The 16,827-nt window shown below is 53.4% G+C and overlaps 5 protein-coding genes across 5 annotated transcripts; 4 read left to right on the top strand and 1 right to left on the bottom strand.

The window, feature by feature from the left end:
* Positions 1 to 1,568: 1,568 nt before the first annotated feature.
* Positions 1,569 to 2,425, bottom strand: LMH87_008417 (uncharacterized protein; the record flags this gene model as incomplete). Its single annotated transcript, XM_056198147.1, has 2 exons — positions 1,569 to 1,843; positions 1,918 to 2,425. 2 exons carry the CDS (start codon positions 2,423 to 2,425, stop codon positions 1,569 to 1,571), a joined length of 783 nt encoding a protein of 260 aa, XP_056057518.1.
* Positions 2,426 to 3,240: 815 nt separating this feature from the next.
* Positions 3,241 to 3,558, top strand: LMH87_008416 (uncharacterized protein; the record flags this gene model as incomplete). The annotated part of the gene is made up of 1 exon (XM_056198132.1): positions 3,241 to 3,558. One exon carries the CDS (start codon positions 3,241 to 3,243, stop codon positions 3,556 to 3,558), a length of 318 nt encoding a protein of 105 aa, XP_056057517.1.
* Positions 3,559 to 5,280: 1,722 nt separating this feature from the next.
* On the top strand, positions 5,281 to 7,249 carry LMH87_008415 (uncharacterized protein; the record flags this gene model as incomplete). Its single annotated transcript, XM_056198121.1, has 8 exons — positions 5,281 to 5,294; positions 5,349 to 5,418; positions 5,486 to 5,992; positions 6,069 to 6,318; positions 6,375 to 6,550; positions 6,603 to 6,749; positions 6,797 to 7,038; positions 7,114 to 7,249. The coding sequence occupies 8 exons, from the start codon at positions 5,281 to 5,283 to the stop codon at positions 7,247 to 7,249; spliced, it is 1,542 nt and encodes a 513-aa protein (XP_056057516.1).
* A 974-nt stretch (positions 7,250 to 8,223) lies between these two features.
* On the top strand, positions 8,224 to 13,146 carry LMH87_008414 (uncharacterized protein; the record flags this gene model as incomplete). Its single annotated transcript, XM_056198110.1, has 1 exon — positions 8,224 to 13,146. One exon carries the CDS (start codon positions 8,224 to 8,226, stop codon positions 13,144 to 13,146), a length of 4,923 nt encoding a protein of 1,640 aa, XP_056057515.1.
* A 1,780-nt stretch (positions 13,147 to 14,926) lies between these two features.
* LMH87_008413 (uncharacterized protein) lies at positions 14,927 to 16,768 on the top strand (the record flags this gene model as incomplete). The annotated part of the gene is made up of 2 exons (XM_056198099.1): positions 14,927 to 15,151; positions 15,200 to 16,768. 2 exons carry the CDS (start codon positions 14,927 to 14,929, stop codon positions 16,766 to 16,768), a joined length of 1,794 nt encoding a protein of 597 aa, XP_056057514.1.
* Between the last annotated feature and the right edge of the window lie 59 nt (positions 16,769 to 16,827).

Raw genomic sequence — 16,827 nt, 5'->3', positions numbered from 1 at the left:
CGAATGAATGACAAAAGAAGCCGAGAAAAGAAGTTCGCAGATTTTACCACAACCGCAGCGCGAAGCGGGAGTGTCATGCATACCGAGACACAACAACTGACTTTGCAACCATCTCTATTGACGGGATGCACCCAGAGCTTTAAATTAAAAAGAGAACAGCCGCCGAAAGTAAAAGCGCGGCAACCAATGACGAGTTCATGCCAACTTTTACCAGAAGCTACAGCCGCAAGCCAGGCGCGTGGCGCATGTGGACTCGCAACAGCTGACTTTGCAACCCAGCATCGCCAACCACCAGAAATCCCAACACAAGCATAAATACATAAAAAGAAAAGAACCTCTTACGCCAACTGAGCACAAGATCAAAGCTATTCGCTCAAAATGGCAAAAAAAGCAACCCGGGACTAGCCATGTCCTGGTTCAATCGTAGTACTTTGTATAGGAAAAGCCCAACGCGGGGGTCGAACCCGCAACCTTGAGATTGTGTACTCGTAAGCTAAGAGTCTCACGCTCTACCGATTGAGCTAGCCGGGCGGAGAACATGTAGTTTCCCGGATCTAGATGTCGACGGTCGCGCTTATTGGGTACTATCAAGGTGGCGAGGGTGGTGAGTTGGTCGTTGCGAGGATTTGGGGAGGCGACAAGCGCACAACGGGCGACTGGCAACATCACAGCGACGAAGAAGGTGTGGAATTGCATCAAGGTTGTATCGATATTCGGGAATGCCATTTGAGACGCGCTTTGTAACCGAGTTGCTGACTAGGACTCGATTTTGTCGAGACGAGTTGACCATAGCCGTGCCATTATTCTTGTACGAGCCCCCGAGTTCTCATGATTTAGAGGCAGGCATTCTGCGGGTGGAACATGGGAAGCAGAAACGAAGGATCGTAACTGCAGAGGCTTTGTCCGCTGCTCTACCTGACTACCAGCCCTCATGTTTGGTTGCTTGCAGAAGATTCGTAAAAAAATCTTTTAATACGTGGCGAACGATCCAGAACTCTGGCCAGCTTCCAAAGGCGCTGCCACCGACTCTTGCAGCGACATCATTACTCTCCTGACGCACCATGATGCGGCCTTTACGCCTACACCCCATGGTGCTGCGCGAAGTTTAAATCGAGACACTTAAACAAAATTAAAATAGAGACAGATATATATAGATTTTCTTTTAGAAAGAAGAGAAAGAAAAAGATCCCCGCCGAACCTCCAACAGTTGTAAGCCGTGGACCAAGGCGATTGAGAAGGCGCTATAGCAAGCTTAAGAGAGAGAAACTCCATCGCTACTCGATGTACCTGGAAGGAGACAAAAAAAGGAATAAAGAATAAAGAAGAAAGAGTACATTGTGACATGGTCATGAAAGAAGATTGCTTTATATTTTACATTTTCATAATTTAATAAATGAGGCAGTGACAAACTCTCGTGCTCAGAGTACAATACTCCATTGGTGGACGTTCAGCAGCCATGGGGTGAACCATCAGAAAATAGAGATAGCTGAAAGAGCCATAGCCAACATTGCTAATAGCGTAAACATTGACACACGTATTTCTCCGGCCATGGACTTGGGATCGCGGCTTCAGGCCGTGACATTGACGGGCACCATACAGAGCAGCTTGCTATCCCACATGACGACGTCGTCCTTTTCCTGGTCCTGCTTCGTGCCAAAGACGAGCAGCACAGGATTCGGCTGCCACGCATGCGCGTCATATGCCGTAAAAGAGTCGATCTTGCTGTCTCCGTAGGGCCATGCCAAGTCAAAGATCGCTTGGCTGTTGTATGCGTCGGGCACTCCTGCTAATGCGGCATGCGCGCTGGCTGAGCAATTGCTGCTTTGCAAGATCATTGGGGCGGCTGCGGGATGATTCAGAGTCAGCAAGGTGAATTTCGCGGTTCTTCCATGGGCTAAAAGTCCTTGTCAAGCTTACCTAGCTGAAAAATAGTGCTTCCGCAAGCTTCATCGGCCGATAGCAGGGGACATTCACCCTCATGGCGTTCCGAATCCTGCTGGAAGTTGTGGATGTATTTGGCGCACGCGTCGTCTAGCACGCCATTACATGAGCCGTCCCGTGAGGCTGTTGCATTCCGCTGTCCTAGATGATACACGCACAACCGTGTCGTATTCTTTGTAACAGAGCCGGTGACAAAGTCGCCGGGTACACTGAGGTAGCCCGTGACCGTCTGCGTGCCCGGGTAGGCAGCGCTTGTGTCGCGCTTGTCCTTGAGACCTACAGACAAGTACCATGGCTTGCCATCATTGTGCGTAAAGTCTTGGGTCACGAAAGAGACGGTGCCTGTAGAGTTGAATGGAGGTCCAAAGTCTGTGTTCTCGTCGCAGCCACTAATCGATGTGTTGTCGGTAGTGGCAGCAAGGGAGCTGGCGACGAATTGGCACCACGCGGTGCCAAAAAAGAGTAAATGGCGTGAAGAGATCATTTGAGAGACCAAAAGAAAGCAGTAAAAGCAAATGCGATTTCAGAAATTGGAGTAAATGCCGACTACCCTCTCTCTGTGGTTGGTCGTGAACCGGTGCAATTTGCGAGCGCCGTTCAGCTTGCCAAAACAGGCCGCGGCCAGCTCAGCAACGTGGACCGAGTCGCTGTACATGCTAGACGTAGCAGGCCGGGAGCAGCCCGACTGAACAGAAGTTCCAGCAAAAGTCCCTGACATTACCTCGCGAAAGTGTGCGCCTGTCGTGTGCTCACCCTTCTTGTGCATAGAACTAGTGATTTTGGAGGAGCCCGATAAGGCTCAAACGGGGGCATCGTGGCTGGTAGCTTCACTGCGCCCGTTGGCGCCGAATCCTTACAAGGCCATTCATCCAGGGCGGTCTAGAACCCGGCGGCTGCGGCAAGGGGTCTGGAACTCGGCACAAACGACGGGAAAAGGTATTGCAATTGCTAAAAATGAGGTTGTAGGCGATAAGGTGGTGGCCTTGCAGCAGTCTAGTGAAATGTACTGTACGGTCCAACTGGCCTCATGCGCGAGAGCCACGATGCCCTCAATGTGCCCTAAAAGCACTTTCAGAAGCCAGAGTGAGTAAGCATGCGACCAAATCTTGCTTAACTGTAACTAATGGTAGACTGTAGTGTAGACCGTAGTGAAGTTCAGAGCAGCAAAACTTCATAAATAGCTACCGTGCTTTCCCTCTTGATTTGGAACCGGCCACACTGTTCAGTACTCTCCATCCATGTATCTGATCAATCCTCACTACTCTACTTATTCATTTACTCTGCTTCTTCTTCGACAAGATGCTGGGCTTGCGCCAGCTTCCTGTCCTTGCGGGCACTGTCCTTTCACTTCTTGTTGTCCCGACCCTCGGCGTTGACACTTGCAGTACCGATGCGTCTCGCTGGGACTACTGGTGGTACGGTAGCGGGCCACGCTATCGATGCGCTGATCACAATGTCTGCCATCTGTCTCGCATCGATTCAAAGACCATAGGCTGGTCCGTGACGGAAGGCGGCTCTCTGACCTTCAACCTGGCCAAGTCAGCGGCGCTCGGGTTCCAGAGCGGCTACACCTGGAGCGAGAGCACCACGACCGGCACCACGTACGGCGTGGACTAATACCCGCCCGAGACCGAGATGCTATGGATCGAGCAGTGGTTTGCCGTGCTTGGCATGACGTGCCAGAAATGCGACTGGGTGTGCTATCCCACTGGCAAGAGTGTTGGCAACGAGACGGAGACGGAGACGGGGTTGAATGTGCGCGGCCAACACCGCGACCATCTGTGCGATCCCCACAGACACATCGTCGCTTGGGTGCCGTGCCGTGATGCGTCGTGCACCGAGTACCAGTTCAGTAATGCTGACACTCAGTGCGACCATTCCAACCACTGTCAGCAAAACTGAAAGTCGAGCGGCGAGCTTGCGACCGACAGCTCACCAAGCTCAGTGTCAGTTAGGTTCGGACGTGGCCGATTCATAGAGGGGCCGCATGTTTCTTGACTCGTAAATAGTGCTCCTAGCTTAGAGCCACCGACAAAATAAACCCAAGTTTCTCGCTCCATGAGCCTGTTCGTGATGGGCGTCGTGCTGCAAGCTAGCCTCTGCTTGCTTTTCGGTTCCGCTGGGATCAAGACTTCAAAGGGGAGCCATTCACTCGAATTGAGACAGCTTCACGAAATCTAGACATGACAAATTGCTACTCACCTGGCTCCCAGCTGAGCTCTCTGGTCTTCTTCTCCTTTAATTTTTTTTGGCCACGAAAGGCTCCATGTCCGCCCTGGGTTGCTCATCGAGCAATCCTAGTCTATGCATTCAAGCATCTTCCAATTTGCCATCCACTGATCCGAAGAACGGATGATCCCGCTTCTTCAAGTACATTTCATCAATCCCCAGGTAGATCTCATCAAACGCAAAAGTTTTGTGCGCTGTATGAATAGTTCAAAAAGAACCGCTGTCCCAGCTTTCACACATCTTGCCAGAAAGTCGTTGGTCTTCCTACAGCTGTCCGGAACGAATGGCACCATCCTCCCTTTCCTCCATGACTTGCAAAAAGGTATTGAGCCGCCATCTATAAATTTTGTTCGGAAAAGAGCATGGAGTCCACCGCCCCCTAGCGGTCCAATCTCTGTAGGGATTCTTTTACGGTGCTTCGCGACGAAATTGCCAATTGCCTGCTGTGCGTGCGGCTTCACTAAGTTTCGCGCGATTCCTTTTCCAAACGGTCGCTTTCTTGCCATGCGAGATCGTCACCTTCCATCAGAAACATGGCGAGTCTAAAGTTGTCCGCCGTTGTGAGTTGGCTGTCATGGCGGAAAGAAACCCCTCTTCAGTGACTGGGATCGTGCCTGAAACATGCAGTCTGCGAAGGGTTCCGCTCAGTCGCAACTCAAGGTCTAGCTAGTCTCAGGTGCGCATTCTTTCCAACCACTCATTATGATGAACGGAACCCCAAAAGCGTTCATTAACCTATGTCTAGGCGGAGGCGGTTTAATCTACAAGTTACTTCACAGCAGAATTGTTGTGTGGAGGGGCAGATATGGAGTCCACGACTGGGCGCTCCATGGCCAGGACAGAGACGAACAAAAAATCCCTTTGTTTTTCACACAATGGACATATCTCCGTCAATGCTTGTGATTTACCAACTTATGCTGCCAGGAGCTCGCCGTGCTAAAAATAAGGCTGAGGGTGTCGTCGGTGACGAGGGGCCGCCGCTAAGTCACCACCAACAATACAGCGGGCGTTGTTGAGATTCCCGACCCATGCCCGCAGCGCGATAAAAAGGGCTTGCTCAATCAAATGGAGTCTGATATCCCCAAACCAAACTCAATTACATCAGCGAAAATGGCACGAGAAATGTAGGAACACGGACAACTACATCCTCTTGCAAGCATCTACTAACACGGCGAAAGTGAGGTCGACGTTCTGGTCATTGGCGCTGGCCCAACCGGCCTGGGAGCTGCCAAACGACTTCAGCAACTTGTATGTGGAAAATTAGCAATTGATACTATTCAACGTGGACGCTTCACTAATCTCATGTTGACGATAGGAATCTGCATCCTGGCTCATTGTCGATCTCAACGAGACTCCCGGCGGCCTGGCCTCCACGGACGTCACCCCCGAAGGTTTCGTACGTTATCCATCTCCAACCTACCCAATTCTATGCATCAATTGGTTGACGAACTCTCGAACCTCTCCGGCTTTACGATGTCGGCGGCATGTTATCTTCTCGCACTACAAATACTTTGGCGACTGCCTCAACGAGGCGCTGCCCAAGCCGGACGACTGGTACGAGCACAAGCGCATCTCCTACTGTCGGTACAAGGACCGCTGGGTGGCGTACCCCTTCCAGAACAGCATCGCCGCGCTCGATCCCGACGAGCAGGCGCTGTGTCTCGAGGGCCTCGTCGAGGCCTCGCTGCAGGCGCGCGCGCGTGACCCAGCCGACAAGCCCAAGACGTTTGACGAGTGGAATCTTCGTGCCATGGGCCACTACCTGAACGATATATTTACGCGACCGTACAACTTCAAAGTCTGGGCCGTTCCTACGACCATGGTGAGAGATAGCCCGTCGAAAATTCTAAGCCGTGTTGAGACGCGGCGTATGACTGACATTTGACTGGCTGTAACAGATGAATGCGACTTGGCTTGGAGAGCGCGTTGCCGCCCCTAACCTCAAGTCTCTCACGTCTGATGTTGTTCGGAACAAGGTCGCAGGCCCTTGGGGGCCCAATGCCACGTTCCGCTTCCCTGCGCACGGCGGCACGGGTGGTATCTGGATTGCCTTGGCCAAGACTCTCGAGCAGCAGAACACAAAGTTTGGCAAACATGCGACTGTGACCAAGGTCGATGCTGATGCCAAGGTGGTGCACCTCAAAGACGGTCAGTCTCAACAGGTACCTATTTTCTGTCAATTTGTCATTGATAATGGAGTGTAGGCACCGTCATCAAGTACGGCTCTCTTGTCTCAACCATGGCTGTTGACCATCTTGCACAAACCATGAACGACACCAAGCTCCAGGACCTGTGCAAGCCGCTTTTCTACTCCTCCACCAACGTCATTGGCATCGGTATCCGTGGCGAGCGCCCCGAGCGTATCGGCGACAAGTGCTGGGTGAGTGGTTGCTTTGCTGTTACGTATATCAGCCAATACTAAACGTAGACAGCTCTACTTTTCCGAAGACAACTGCCCATTCTACCGCGCCACCGTCTTCTCCAACTACTCCCCCAACAACCAGCCCGAGGCCAGCGTCGAGCTTGCCACGAAGCAGTTCGCCGACGGCGGCAACCCGCGTCGTCAGACGCGAAACCGGGTCCCTACTGGTCGCTCATGCTCGAGGTGTCCGAGTCTGAGCACAAGCCCGTCAACCACGAGATGCTCCTCGCCGAGACTCTCAAGGGTGCGCTGGCGACGGATTTGCTGCGGCCCGAGGACGAGATTGTGAGCACCTACGTGCGTCGCTCCGACCACGGCTACCCGACGCCGCACGTGGACCGCGACGGTGCGCTGGCCGAGATCCTGCCATATCTCCAGGACAAGGACATTCTGTCGCGCGGGCGTTTTGGGTCCTGGACGTACGAGGTCGGCAACCAAGATCACAGGTATGATGGACTCCGTATATAATTGCTGGGTACGATGTCTTGCAAGTTAAAAATAAATGCTAATGAGTTTGACAGCTTCATGCTCGGCGTGGAGGCTGTTGACCGCATCTTGTTTGGTAGCGTCGAGCTTACTCTGGGATACCCCGACTTTGTCAACACCCGCGCCAACACTGAACGACGGCTTAATAACAAGACATTTGTCAAGCGATAAAAAAAAATAGATGTAGGGAGTTAACAGACTAGAGATGCGACGAGTCCTGCTTCACGGTGGATTGTACCCTGCTATCAAAATATACCTACCTATGCAAGCTACCAATAGATTAGGTAGAATCAAATCAACTACAACTACAAACTTAGGGTCGAGGTACTAAAAAGGCCGTTTTCATTAGATTAGATGTTCGAGTAAACTAATTTTGTCTTGAACTTGGTTGTGCTAATGTTACCAAAGAGTCCGACGAAGAGGTGGATGAGCAGGAGATTATCAACTTCGCCGGCATTTGTGATTCGCGGGCTAGCGACTACTCTTTTTTGCGATATTCGCGCCGCCGTTTATAGCAAGATTTCTAGTGCATTACCAGGTATCTAGATACATAGGGCGCCCTGGTCAACAATCACGCGGAGCTGGCTTGGCTATGGCTATCCGCTTCCGCATCTTGAAGTATTTCTTAGTTTTCTTATTCTTCTGGTCCTCCTTACTTTTCCTATCCTTCTTATCCGTACTATCCTTGTTATTCTTCCTGGTCTTCCCATTATTATTATTATTTGATCCTTGAGCTTTATTATTTCCTTAATGTTGTCTATTTTCTTCATTCTTCCTTTATGTTGCCCTATGCTCACTAGACTTATAGGGGACTTGTAGCGCTAGACACTGAAATGGCCACTGACTAAGCTGTCGCCACGAATGAAAAGTAGCAGGTACTTGTTCCTCCAATCAAAGTGGAGGCTTTTGCCAGCTAGCTGCAAGTACCAGCTCCAGCACCCCACCGTTATCTTCGCGACAGCCTAGCCTCCTTGCTAGGTGAATGGGCAGGCCTTCGTTCGCAACCTAACGATCGCATGCCATCCTTCGCAACTTCGCCTCTTCATCTTCTGTGTTTCTTTTATCCAGCGCCTGATGGTTAGCTGCTACGAGTACCTAGGTACCCCTTCTTCTTCACCTACCTAGGTCAGGGTACGCCACCCGCAATGGACGACGCAGCAACCATGTCCTCGAGGCATGGCCGCCCATCGACGAAATCCGACATCTCAGGCCCTGCCAACGATGGTGCCCCCTCCATTTGTCGAATCTGCCGAGGCGAAGCGACCGAGACCGAACCGTTGTTCTATCCCTGTAAATGCAGTGGTAGCATCAAATATGTGCATCAAGAATGCCTGATGGAGTGGCTATCGCATTCCCAGAAAAAATACTGCGAACTGTGCAAGACGTCATTTCGGTTCACGAAGCTTTATGCTCCAGATATGCCGCAGTCGCTGCCTGTACATGTCTTTCTTGAGCACATGACCAAGTATCTCTTCCGAAACGTACTGGTCTGGCTTCGTGCTGTCCTTGCCGTTAGCATTTGGATTTGCTGGCTCCCGCTCTTCATGCGAGCTGTCTGGTCCTTCATGTTTTGGATTAGCGACGAAGGGCTGGGAGGCTCCCTATCTTCCCTCAAAGGTGGCCAGGCATCTTGGGAGGCATCTTTATTTAACCAATTTTTCGGCCAATGCAGCGCGAATCCGCTCGTCGAGACTGCCACAACGACATTGGCGCAAGCTGCGACAATGATGAAGCATCTGCCTGGGGATCTTAGTGGTATTCCAAAGTTCAGCGTCAAGTCGATAGGATACGCCGCCAATACGGTAAACGGTACTGGATCCTTTCAGTCGTACAGAGACGAGAACGGCACGATTACAGTTCTGTACGAGATCGATTCACCGTCTGCTTCTCTGCTCAGCAATGTCACGTTTCTTCGCAATCTGACAAAGAGCCCAAGAGTCAACAGAGCAGTCATGTCCATCGTCGAAGGCCAGATCATCACGATCCTCGTCATTGTCTGCTTCATTCTAATCATTCTCGTGCGCGATTACGTCGTTCAGCAACAACCAGAGCTGAATATGCGCGCGGCGTTTGCTGATCAGGCAGAGGGTGATCAAGTCGATGCATTTGATGCTGCCCCGGAACAACCTGCCGCCATAGATGATGCCATAAATGCAGCCGCCCGCGACCTCGGTCGCGATCCCATAAGGCTCCCTCCTGAAACCCGCATCAACCCCCACGCACCGCAGATGGATGAACAGGAGGCCATTAATCAAGTTTGGGCCATGGCTATTCGCCCCGACATTTATGCCCCCAATTCTGGAGATGATGAGGAGCCGTCGCACGTCATGGAATACCTTCGCATATATCGACGTGCTCACGGTGACCACCATGAGATCTTGCGCATCATTGAGCAAGAAGACACCGACGGCAGGCTTCGCTACTGGACTGACGCTACTCGTCGCGCCATGCTAAGCAAGAGGCAAGATGAGCCAGCTGAGCATGATACTGAGAGTGGCAATTCGCATAATATATTTGATCGCCCAGATAGCCCAGTGGCATCTTCTAGCCATCACACAGGGATTCCGTCGCGCGAGTCAAACGGGCGCAACCAAGAAGAATTCGACTCTTTACCGCCCATCTTCCAGCAGGAGTTTCCGACATCAAACTCCAATCTCGGCAATGGACTGCGACCCCGGGCTACATCAGCCGGGCCTAGCCACTCAGGATCGGTCAATCCGCTGGCGAATAACAATTGGACCTTTGACGAAATATTGGCCAACGACAGCTCCTCTCGCGATCAACATCCAGTGCACGACGCGTCCGGAGCCACTCACGGGGAAGGAATATTCGGCGACTTTGCTGAAGAAGATGCCGGAACATTGTCTTCGGACTCTACAGAGCTCTACCCAAGAAGCATAAACCGCGCGATGCAGGGGCGCTCTTTTGAACAGGGCCAAGAAGGAGACACTAACGCTGAACCTGAAATGGCTGTCGAACCAGTTCAGACTGAAACTCCTGCTGTTCCGCAAGACGCGGCCCCCATCAACAACAACGCGGAACAAGTTGGTTTGGTCGGTAGGGTGGCCAACTTCATGTGGGGCGACCTGGATCGTCATGCCGACGAACTAGAACTGCAAGCTGCCGAAGAGCAGGATGCTGAGGACGATGCTTGGGTGGATATTGTCGACGGTGATGTTGGTGTAGACGAGGCTGACGCTGCTGACGAGGATCCAATGCAAGCAGCGGCTGGTGGCTTTGACCAAGACGCTATTGACGACATGGAGGACTTCGAGGGTGTCATGGAACTGATTGGCATGCGCGGCCCTATCGCCGGCCTGTTCCAGAATGCCATCTTCTGCGCTGTCCTTGTCTCTGTCACCATTTTTGCATGCATCTTTGTTCCTTACAACATTGGCCGTGTTACAGTGTGGCTCATGGCGAGCCCCATGCGTCTTGTTCGCATGATCGTCGAAATTTCGAAGCTCATTCAGGATGCCCTTGTCATGTCTTGCGCATTTTTGTCTTGGTGCTTGATCAACCTGTTCGAGATGGCTGCCAACTTTCTGCCCACCAGCGCCATCACCAAAGTCGTCTCAGTTCGAAAGGCCTGCTGGGACCTTTGGATCAACTCGGGTAACAGGATTTTCGATTACTTGTTTATGGATTTCCCCATGTCTGCGACGGAGATTCAGAACTTTTCAGCCATCAGCCACGCTGCTCTTCTGAGTCTCAAGGGCCAAGCTTCCCATTCGTTCCAGACCATCCAACAACTCGGCTGGACAGTTTACACCAATGGCATTACAATACCCAGTGTTGAGTATTTGCAGCTGCTTGGGGCAAAGACAAAAGCCGCCCTGCAATTTGTCGTTGCGTCCTCTTCACTTTTGTTGAGTCCTGACGCTTGGGTTATAAATCTTGGAGACTCCAAGGGTGGCGAAGTAGTTGACCCTGAACTAGCTCGCTGGTCTGGTGTTGACCGTTTCTGGGCCATCTTGGCCGGCTATGCGGCAGTGTTCACCATTGCTGCCATGTATCTCCAGCGCAACAGCCCTTTTTCGAACGGCGAATTCATGAGAGCGTGGGAGGCAGGCATCATCGATACTCTTCATCAAGCTAGCGGCATTATGAAGGTGATCTTGATCATCAGTATAGAAATGCTTGTCTTTCCCTTGTACTGTGGTATGCTGCTTGATCTGGCGCTTCTCCCGCTTTTTGAGAATACGACTGTCCTATCACGACTCATGTTTACACGCGACTATCCTGCTACCTCGGTATTTGTCCACTGGTTCGTCGGCACCGGCTATATGTTTCACTTTGCCCTATTCGTCTCCATGTGCCGCAAGATCATGCGGCCCGGCGTTCTATATTTCATCCGCGACCCCGATGACCCCGAGTTCCATCCCGTCCGCGATGTGCTCGAGAGGAACTTGATTACGCAGCTTCGAAAGATATTATTCTCCGCCTTTGTCTATGGAGCGCTGGTTATCATATGCCTGGGAGGTGTCGTGTGGGGGCTCTCATTCACACTGCCAACGGTGCTGCCAATCCACTACTCTTCCAACGAGCCAGTACTAGAGTTCCCGGTCGATCTGCTGTTCTACAATTTCTTGATGCCACTGGCTGTCAAGTTCTTCAAGCCCGGGAATGGTATTCACGCCATGTACACGTGGTGGTTCCGCCGATGCGCAAGGGCGCTGCGTTTGACTTCTTTCCTGTTTGGCGACCGCAAGGTTGACGAGGAAGGCAGCTTGCGTCTGTCTGAGACGGATGGGGCCGGCGTGTTCCAAAGCTTGCTTCTGGGGGTCGACGATACAAATAACACCGCTGTCAAGTCCTGGAAGGACGCCATCACAGGTGATGTTGCCACCGAGGCGGAAAAGCTGGAACCCGAGACCCTGAAAGCCCACAAAGAACATTTGGTCCAGTCTGAACAGCTACTAGCTGACGGCAGATTTGTTCGTGCGCCCGCGTCGGATCGTGTCAAGATTGCCAAGGGCCGCAAAGTGTTTATTACTGTTGACGAGGACAATAAGCGGCAAGACGGCAATGAGGACGACGATTTATATGCTTCGGACCAGTATCGCAACGTGTATGTACCGCCTGGCTTCAGGTCGCGCATTTTCCTCTTCATCCTTTTCATCTGGATCTTTGCGGCCTTTACTGGTGTTAGTCTGACGGTAGTGCCGCTTGTGATTGGGCGCATGATCTTCAAGGCTCTCATCCCCGACCATGTGCGCACCAACGACATATATGCATTCAGTATCGGCATCTATATTCTGGGAGCGGTCAGCTACTTGGGGATTCATAGCCGCAGCGTGTTGGACAAGGTACAGGGCTGGATGGCGAGCGCGAGCGAAGAAATCGCCGGCCGACGGGCAGCAAGTCGCACGTTCTCGGCGCTTGTGCACGCTCTTCAGCTCGTGTACACTTACTTTTTCCTGGCCGTTGTGCTGCCACTTCTTGTCGCGTTGGTTATAGAGCTGTACATTGCAGTTCCCCTGCATACGTACATGAATCCCCCGACGGCGGCCACGATTGGGGCAGAAAAGCTAGGACACTTGAGTAAAGGCAGACACACAGTCCGGCTCACGCAGGTGTGGACTCTTGGTCTGCTTTACACAAAGCTGGGCTCGCGCATGATTACATCACTGTTTCCGCATAGCCGAGCAGCCGTGGCGGTGCGAACTGTGTTGCGACGCGGATGGCAGCGTCCTGAAGTGGGCGTCTTTACGCGGGCATTTGTGATCCCTGGGCTGGCGATTGCCCTGGTTGCAATATTCGCGCCACCATTTGTGGCAAGGTATCTGGTGCATTACCAGGTATCCGGATACCTGCCAAAGCCAGGTGTGACGGCAGAGGAGATGGCAAAGCTAGCTATATTCTACCGGTTCTCATATCCTGGGGCGGCGGTCCTGCTAGTGATGGTGAAGAATGTCATGATGCTCGCCAACGTCTTTAACAAGTGGACGTCGGGTGTGCGAGACGAGGCGTACCTGATTGGAGAGCGGCTGCACAACTTCGGGGCGGCGACGGCGGGCGCGCGTAAGGGGAGGACGACGTGGAAAGCAGGAGGTAACCGGCTGTAACGGAGTGGAATGAAACGTTGCTTATTTAATGTATGATACGGCATTATGGTAGATATTCAGATAAAATGATGATTCAAATCAGGCTCCACCGTTGCTAAATATGCTGTTCTCGCCGTACTGATGTGCGTTGGTTCTTGTTTTGTGCTGTTTGTGTTTTTTTTTCTTCGCTATGTCTGTCGGTTGCTTTACTGAAAATCTTCGCACTATTGTGTTATTGCCATTATCACCATAGCCTTCTCAGCTTTCTTTACCCCCGCTGTCTTCATTATGCATCTTTCATCTCTAGGTATCTTTTTCTCGCCTTGTCTCCTTACGATATTCCGACATAAAAGCACTACCCTGTAGGCACCGAATAGTACGGCTGAGCTGCGTGTGTTGTATTCTGGTGCAGACATATTTGTGATGGGACGAAAAGAGAGACGCGATCATCTTTGTGACACTGTTGTACGCTGCATGAGACATAATAACAACGAACTTATGCGTCCACCGTCTGGTACGAGTTGGGATGGAGGGCTGCTATTACAAGGATGACGCCCCTGTTGGTGTTAACGCACGATTCAGTTGCGATGGTGGCACAACCTTGGAGCAGAGGACAAGAGACTGCAGAAAAAGTAAATCAGGATGAAATACTCCCCGCCGTGCTACGCGAGCACCCGGTCAACCAAGAAATTAGGCTGATTAGATTTGTATTCGAATTAATTTCAGCGACTGCCATGGTTGCTTCGTGCAAGCATCATCACTTATTAGGGGCTGGCTATGATGATTGGAGACGCGTCACGTGAAGCGCCACATCGCCCATATGGGGCTCGCCAAAGCAGTCGCTTCAGCGAGTTTTCTGCTCAATGTTCCAGTGCTTGGGCCCTGCAGCGGTTGCCCATGGCTGCAGGGTGACAGGGGCGCGCTAGACCCAAAACAGTTGCGCCATCCCCTCTGTTGGAGGACTCCTGTTGGAGGTGGGGACCCCTGGCTATGCGCTACAATCTCAGCACTTTCAGGGCATCCCATGCGCTGGGAGGCCGTGACCAGTGCGCCCGGGGAAGAGCGGGTAACACTGGTTTTACCGGTTTAGCACTGATTTCAAGCCTGGGCAGCCACAAAGCAGCCACAGTTGGGCAGACAAACACGCATCACTGGGCTACGGTCACAGGCCAAAACACCCGCCACTCTATCCATCCTGGGCGCGCATCCCGGCCTCCCTCTGGCTTCCTTTTTCTTGTCTCTCCCATCCACGGGGCCTCCCACGACCTTTTTCCACGGCAAGGTAAGAAAAGAACAGCCTGGGCTTTACGACAGCCCTTTCGACAGGCTTCTTTCTACAAATATTCCCAACCTTTGACGCGATTTTCCGTATTTCGCTCCTCGGCTACTCCTCACCGCCGTGGCCGCGACACCGCCGTTCTTCCTGCCCCCGCCAGGAAGCCACGACAACCACTTTACGCCTCCCCGTTGACGACCAACGACGATACTAAGAAGCTGCGCGCGCGCGGATTGAATCCTTTGACGGCTTGGTTTCTTCTTTGCTTGTTTAGCATTCTTTCTTCCGCCGCGTTTGAACCTCGTTTCTCTTTCGCCCGTCGCCCTCTTTCACACGCCCAGCTGCTACATACCTACCAAACGCAGCACCTGTCGCACTCTCCCTTTGGCCATCCGTTTTCCCGATACGCACGCTATCGACATAACTAGATATAAAGCGCCCGCGACAGTGGTATTCATGCTCCCCGCCACGCATCCGTCATCATAGCTGCGACTCGACCGCTACAGCAGCTGCGCAGCACACAGCATGGAACCGCCGTCATCCCCGCCTAACGAGGCCGCCACTGTGGAAGATGCGCTCTCCTGGTACAAGTCTCAGTATGTGCAGCTTGAGGTTGAGCTTGCCGAATTTCGCGAGTCAAGCCGTGAGCTCGAGCAGGAGCTGGAAAAGGACATTGAGAGAGCAGAGAAGCAGGAGAGAGTCTTTCAGGAAAAGGCAGAAGCTCTCGGCTTCGAGGTGGAAGAGTGGAAGGTAAGCATCGTGTTTCCACATGGCCATGAGCTGTGCTAACAGCTGCAGCGCAAATACAAAGAGTCCAAGACCGAGGCCGCATCGGCGCAGAATGTCCTCGAGAAGGAAATCACCGTCCTCCGCGACACAAACCGCAGCCTTCAGATGAAGCTGCGCGACTCCGAGGTGGCCAATGACGACTTTGAGCGCCAGGCGCGCAATACCACCTCGTCGCTCGAGGATATGGAGTCCAAGTTCAACCAGGCCATCGAGCGCGGCGTCATCATGGACGAGGAGATGAAGCAGGGCGAGCAGGAGCGCGAGAAGCTGCGCATCGAGACCCAGCGGCTGCGCGAAGAGCTGGGCGACCTCAAGATTGAGGCCGAGCTCATGCAGGACAAGATCAAGAAGCACGAGGCCCGCCAGCACCACCTTTCCACCATTTCCACCGATATGTCCGCCCTCGGCTCGCCTACCTTTTCCCGCCACACGGAAGCGTCGCCCAACTCGACCGCCAGCTCGCCCCTCATCACCACGCCGCCTCCTACCGGAAAAGCGCTATCGTCGGCGGGCACTGTCTCTGACATCAACGAGCCGCCCTCGCCGCCCATGTCGGAGGCGTCTAACCCCGTGCCCAAGGCCACCCCGGCCAAGACGCCCGTCCGCACGTTGCAACGCAAACCCAGCCGTCTCCCCTCTCTGGGCGACAGTGTTACGCCCAAGCCTCGCGCCAAGTCGTCGACCACCCGCATGCCTCCCCCGCGCGTCTCAGGCGGCGCCAGCACAGGCACCGGCTCCAACTATCGCACGCCGGCCAACAACCGCTCCACAAACACTCGCACAGTTTCTCACAAGCTGCCAGCCTCCAACTCGCTGTCACACATTCGCACCCTGACGGAAAAGATGAACCGATTGGAGGCGCGCGTGCACAATGTGCGCTCGAAGCTCCCTGGACCGGCCAGCAGCCCGCCTCGCGCGTCGCCGCGATCTGCTAAGCACAGCAACGTTCCGTCGTCGGTTACGGTACGCTCGCGCAAGCGCACTGCCGGCTCGGCCACGTCATCCATCACCGGAGACGAAACAACGCCCACCAGCTATCGGCCGTCGGCCTCGTCACGACAAGGCCACGTGCCCAGACTCAGCACCTCCAACATGAACCGCCTGTCGTTTGGTCCGCTGCCGAACCGGGCGCCCGACGCAGACAGCAGCCGGCCTAGTTCGCGGGCTAGCATGTCCTCGTACGCGCGCCCGCCTTCACGAACAGACATGGCGCCACCGAGACCCATGTCACGCACATCGACTCGCACACCACTCAGCCGACCCCGATCGTCCATGTCCCTGCACGGCCACTCGCACTCGGCGAGCACGCACCACCTCGATCTCGACATTGAAGAGGAGCACGAGGGCAGCCTCCAAACGCCGAGCCGCCGGGGCACGTACGGCAAGGTCGACTTTAGCAGCAGCATGAGCGGCATCCCTATGCCCGGCTCCTCGATTCCGACACCCGGTGGTCGTAGGCAGAGCGCCGGCCGTCGATCGAGCGTTGGCGTGGGCCGCGAGCCCACCATGCCCGGCCGACCCAGCACATCTGGCGGCCACAAGCTGCCTGAAGCGAGCGATCTAGGCGAGACATATTAGACAGGGAGGTTGAGCGAGGCATGATGATAGACATATTCCCTGGCTGTACTATGGAAGCG

Source organism: Akanthomyces muscarius (assembly GCF_028009165.1).
Source record: "Akanthomyces muscarius strain Ve6 chromosome Unknown contig_16, whole genome shotgun sequence".
NCBI classification, from domain to species: Eukaryota; Fungi; Ascomycota; class Sordariomycetes; order Hypocreales; family Cordycipitaceae; genus Akanthomyces; species Akanthomyces muscarius.
This window is presented reverse-complemented; position numbering and strand designations above follow the sequence as displayed.